The sequence below is a fragment of the Hipposideros armiger genome, unplaced genomic scaffold (genome assembly GCF_001890085.2).
Source record: "Hipposideros armiger isolate ML-2016 unplaced genomic scaffold, ASM189008v1 scaffold_819, whole genome shotgun sequence".
In the NCBI taxonomy this organism is placed as follows: Eukaryota; Metazoa; Chordata; class Mammalia; order Chiroptera; family Hipposideridae; genus Hipposideros; species Hipposideros armiger.
This window is the reverse complement of record NW_017732169.1, coordinates 421,670-426,876: the sequence shown is the minus strand read 5'-3', so window position 1 is coordinate 426,876 and position 5,207 is coordinate 421,670. Positions and strand designations below refer to the sequence as shown.

At 47.4% G+C, this 5,207-nt stretch overlaps 1 protein-coding gene across 1 annotated transcript in view; it reads left to right on the top strand.

The window, feature by feature from the left end:
• The window catches only part of THEM4 (thioesterase superfamily member 4), a 12,847-nt gene extending 7,656 nt beyond the window's left edge, over window positions 1–5,191 (top strand). Inside the window, exons 2-3 of the mRNA XM_019628954.1 lie at window positions 3,578–3,761; window positions 4,487–5,191. Of these exons, the coding sequence (XP_019484499.1) occupies window positions 3,578–3,761; window positions 4,487–4,605 (303 nt within the window). The 3' untranslated portion in view covers window positions 4,606–5,191. The remainder of the gene's footprint in view (window positions 1–3,577; window positions 3,762–4,486) is intronic.
• The last annotated feature ends 16 nt before the right edge of the window (window positions 5,192–5,207 follow it).

Here is a 5,207-nt window from a genome sequence, read left to right as displayed (position 1 = left end):
ATTAACCCTTACAGCCGGTCATCCGGACTTCACCTGAACCCCTCCATTCATGGGGCACTTGGGGCAAAGGGGCTTTTTCCTTTGGGGGCAGCTCTAATGATTAGTGATCTCTTCCTTAGACTGAATTGAGCTTTCACTCATGACTTTCACCCATGCATTGCGCTCTACCATTTAGGGACCCAGAGTGAGTATAATCCTCTTCCGTGTAGAATTAGGTACATGCGTCTCCTGCGCACCTGCCAATTCTTATCGCCAGGCCAATCTTTTCTTGTTTTCAGTCATTTCTCCCAGAGGGTAGTTCAGTCTCTTTCACCTTCCTGCTTGCTTTTCCCAGGACACACTTCCACTTCTCAGAATCCTCAGTTACACTTTCCCCAACTCAGCTTGAACACAAATGATGGTCTTTCCGTGCAGAATAAGACCTTAGCACTAGGTAAGGGGCCATGTCACACTGTTGACTGATAGTCACTGACACCCTGTGTCTTTCATTCTAACTGTTTGTTCCCCATCTTCTGTACCTCTGTGGCTGACTTGTTGAGCCTAACTGATACATCTATTCTTTTCTTCATTTTTGGAGTCAGCCTGTAAAGACCTTTTTGATTTCTGATTTGCACAATAACATCCAGTATTTGTTCATTCAACAATATCTGTTGAGCATCTGTGCTTTGCCAAGCGTTGGATTCCTGAAGTAGGCCTGAGTTACACGGATTATTGTGACTGCTTTTTAAAACATGGCCTCAAGTGGGCCCTCAGTGTCGCCTGACAGTCCTATTTCATTTCTCCTTCATCTGTTCCCTCCCCTGCCCTCCGAGTTGACTACTTCCTACCTTCCCCTCTAGCCTCACTGGCAGCTGACCTTGCCTTCTGTGTCACTAAGAGAAAAGCCATCAGAGGAGGACATCCACGCCCCCACTGCCTCACTTACCTTGGTCTGTGCCTGATGTTCTGCATTTCCGTATCATGAATGCACTGAGAGGCCAAGCCTTCCCTCTGTGCCCTGCCTGCCACCCACCCCCTTTGGCCAACTTACCCCTTTCTGCTAGGCCTTTCTCATCAGCACACAGACGCGCCACAGCTGCGTTTCTCTTCCCAATCTCTCTCAAGTTCATTCCAACCAAACTCCCTCCCACAACTCCATCAAAGCTATTCTTGTCAAGGGCACCATGACCTTCATGTTGCTAACCAACGACTTCTCAGCTTTTGGCATAGCTAGTGACACCTGTGCTTGAACTTGGCTTTCCAGGACACTGCATTCTCCTGTCTCACTGGTCCCTCCTTTTCAGGATCTTTCGCTGCTTCCTCCTTATCCTCAAGCTCTTAATGTTGGGGTGCCTCACGTCTCAGGCCTTAGTATCCCTTCTTCTCAGTGCTCCACTCATGATCTCATCCATTCCAATGGCTTTAGAGGGCCATCGAAAAGCTGGCAACCCCTCCCCCATATGTTGAGTGTTTCACCACGTAGTTATCTGTCCATCTTTGTCTCTCTACCCAACTCCATCCACCGTTCTCAGCAGCTCCAGCCTCCACACCATGGCTTCTCAGTTCATTTGCTTCCCCATCACCCAAGAACTTTCTTTGGCCCTCTCAGTCAGTCACTTCCTCAACAACTGCTAGAGTACATACGGCACGTACATGTCTGTCCCACTTGTTGAGCATTAGAAGTCTAAGAGACAGGGTGCCTGCCCCAGGCTGCTCATGGCCTGAGTAAAAGGCACCCTCCCCAACCTCCGCCCCACTTCCAGGCGCATCTCATCTCGTATATCTTTTTCCAAGTTAGTAAATGTAAATATGGGAGCAGTAAAAGAAACAGCATTAGGCGTGGCAAATCAGGAGCTGTGAAAGAAAGCTAAGAGTTTGGGGAATTCAACCTTGAAATAGATACGGAAGGACAAACGCCCTCCTTTGGAGCAGCAGCTCTCAGTCATTGTTTTGAAGTGACCTGCATTTTGACCCACAATCCAGTACATACAACTTGTGCACAGNAAAAAAAAAAAAGATTAAAAGACTGATTTGAAAGGTGATTAAGATCAGGAACTAGGGAGCTAAGAAACTGGGGGAAAGGAGACTTAAAATTCCTATAGTGGGGGTGTTAGGTCCTTGCTCGTTAGTAAAGACCTGAGAGACAGAGGTTTTTGTTCCAAAAGCTTTATTCAGCCAAGCCTGGCGACCGCCTCATTCTGCAAGAGGAGAATGGCCCGAGGTCTTAGAGGGTGGAAGTTTTATAGGGACTTAATTTCCGGGAGCTTGCAGAAGCAAGTGTACAGAAGCAAAAAAGCAGTTAGTTTTTGCAAAACGTCCTGAGCTAGGTGTGAAAATGGGTAATCTGTAAAATAATCTATTGTTGTAACCTAATTTTGCAAAATTTACTCTCCATTATGACCGTATCCTACTAGTCTAGCTAGCTTAACAGGATGTTCTGCTATGCTCAGCTGAAGTATGACTTTGTCTTATTCCTTAGGGTGGGGGCATGTCCAAAATGAGCCTGTCTGGCCCAAGGCACAGCCTCCCTGGCCCAGGGTCTGGGCCTAGGCCCCTACAGGGGGCTCTCCCATATCAGCAGTGCTCGGTGCCATAGAGAAATTGCGAGTGGAAGCTGTTGTTGCTCTGACCGAGCGCTTGTCCCCGCAGCTTCCTCTTCCTCTGTATTCTCTCGGTAATCTGCTCTGTTGCCCGCTCTGTTGCACATTTCAGACACCTGGGATTGGTTTGTGTGTTTTCCCTCCGCCCTCACTCTCGTTATCCAAATAGTTGCCAAATTCTGCTATGTGCACTTGTAATTTCTCACCTGGGCCTCCAGTAGCCCAGACAGGGCCCTCCGATCCAGCCCTGGTCAGTCCCACACTCTCTGATTGAGGCCAGCTCTGAGCATGGTTTCCCCTTGTGTAAAACCCCTCAGAGCCCAGAGACTATCCAAACCAGTCAGCTCAGTGTGAAGGCTTCTCGCAGTCCAGCCCCTGCCTCCATCTCTGCTCCCCCCCCCCCCGTGCACCCAGTTTCTTGTAGGCCTTCGTTTCATCATCTGCAAAACGGAGATAATAATTGGTACCTGTTTCACAGGGTGGTAAGGCCCCTCAGAACTGGTCCGTGTCTCCTTGCTTTTGCACAGTGATTCTTTGCCTACAGTATACTTTCTAGCTGCCTGATTTCTGCTTGTCTAATCAGGATTCAAGTCAGAGAACACCTCCCTGAAACCCCAGGCTGAGCTGAATGCCTCTCCCCTGTGTGCTGGCTTCCTGTGCTTACCCCACTGGTAACACTTTTCACATGGAGAAAGTCTCTATCCTTCATCTCTCTTTATCGCCAGTGTCTGGCTCACCTATGCTTCATTTGAAAAAAAGAATGGAGTCCGCAGACTTAATGTCGGCTCTGCCAATGGCATGTTGGGTAACACTGAGCAAATCGTTTACCTTCTCTACATCTGCCATTTCACCCATGGAGGTTGGACCAGGTCATCCTTAAAATTTGCTCCCTCTCCGAAATGACAAGCTTCTGGGAACAGGAAGAGCCGCCACAGTCTTTAAAAATAGGAGGATGTGTTGAGACATCCCATGACTCTTGTTTTTCTTCTGTCTTTTAGAGGTTGTTTTCTTCAGAGGAGGTCATTCCGAAGGACCGCTCTCTCCCCAACCCCAGCTGGAACAAGGAGTTAAGGCTCCTCTTTGAGCAGTTCATGAAGAAATGTGAAGATGGCTCTTGGACACACATGCCTTCCTATAGCTCTCTAAATACTCAAATTCGAGACTTCAAAACCCTTATGCATGGTAGGAACAGCCACGCTCCCATAAAGAACACTTAAATACCAAATAGAAAACTGAGAACAGATTGAAGCACTAGTTACCACTTGAAAAAGGAAAGACTGTAGTGCAGGGGTTTCTATATGCTCTAGTTCGGTAGGCCAGAAATCTCATTGAGTTTTGCAGACCCTCGGAGGGCGTAAAGCCTTCTGCCAAGAATGAGACGGCCTCCCACCCTGGCCTCCTCATCACCGTTAGCAGGCGTGAAGAAAGGACCCCAGAAAGTCTCCACCCTCCCACAGCCTCAGCACTTCTCTGTCTGGAGTCTGTAATCAGTGATCTTGTTTTCTCATTTATCCCAATATGTGGCTCTGTCACCCTGAGAAGCTCAGGACGCTTAGGTCACCCCCTCATCTCCCAGACACATCACTCCCAAGGCGGCCCCCCGCCCCCCATGCCTCCAACACACAGACATTACACTTCCTGTTCTCTCTGTGTGTGATCTTTTTACGACTTTTTTTTTTTTAGCAGTTTCAGTTTACAGAAAAATGAGTGGAAAGTACAGAGGTCCCGTGTACCCCTTACCCGCCCCCCAACTTCCCCTGTTATTAACACCTTGCACTCGTTATCATTGATGAGCCAGTATTGATATGTTATTAACAAAAGTCCGTACTTTACATTAGGGTTCACTCTTTGCGTTGTACTTTTTACGACTTTTGACATAAGAACTGATAACCCGCATGTCCCAGCAGACAGAAATCCAAGCCAAGTTCTCAGACCGCAAAACAAGACAAACGGAGGAACAGGATGCATAACCAGTGGGTACCTGAGAGCAGCTTCACCAGCCACATTTGAAAGAACTAATTCCTAACACGTGTTTTGCTCCTGCTAAGCTGAATTTGGAAAGGCAGGAACAACATAGAATTTTTACCTTCCTCTCTCGACCTGGCAGTAGAGACAAAGATCTAGGAGAGTAGACTTTGCTAAGAAGTCTTAACCTTTGCCAGCTTCTGCCAGATTTCCCAGGATCCCATCTGCCGGCTTTGGAGCAAGTAGAGGTGCCCCAGCAGGTCCCATCTGGGTTACCGGAAACTATAGGGGAGGGAAAGTCATTTTCCTTCTATCCTCCTGAGTTCTTGGCTGAGACTCCTGTAATAAAAGACAGACTAACAAGAAAAACAGCAGAAGTTTGTTTATTAACATGTATACCTCACGAATACATGGCAGATTCCCAGGGCAAAATGAATGACCCCTCCTCTCTGGCCGCCTGCCCTCTCCCGTGTTTTTGAACTCATGTTTGGTTGTATCTCCCTTTAAATGGAGATAATAATATCCACCTTTTCCTACCATTTTAGAAGATGCTGTGATGCCTAATTAGACTCTTAAATTAGACTTTCGCATCTAAAACAAAAACTCGCAGCACCTGCCCTTAGGAGGATGTAAGAAGTACACCATTCTTTCAGATAAACTCAA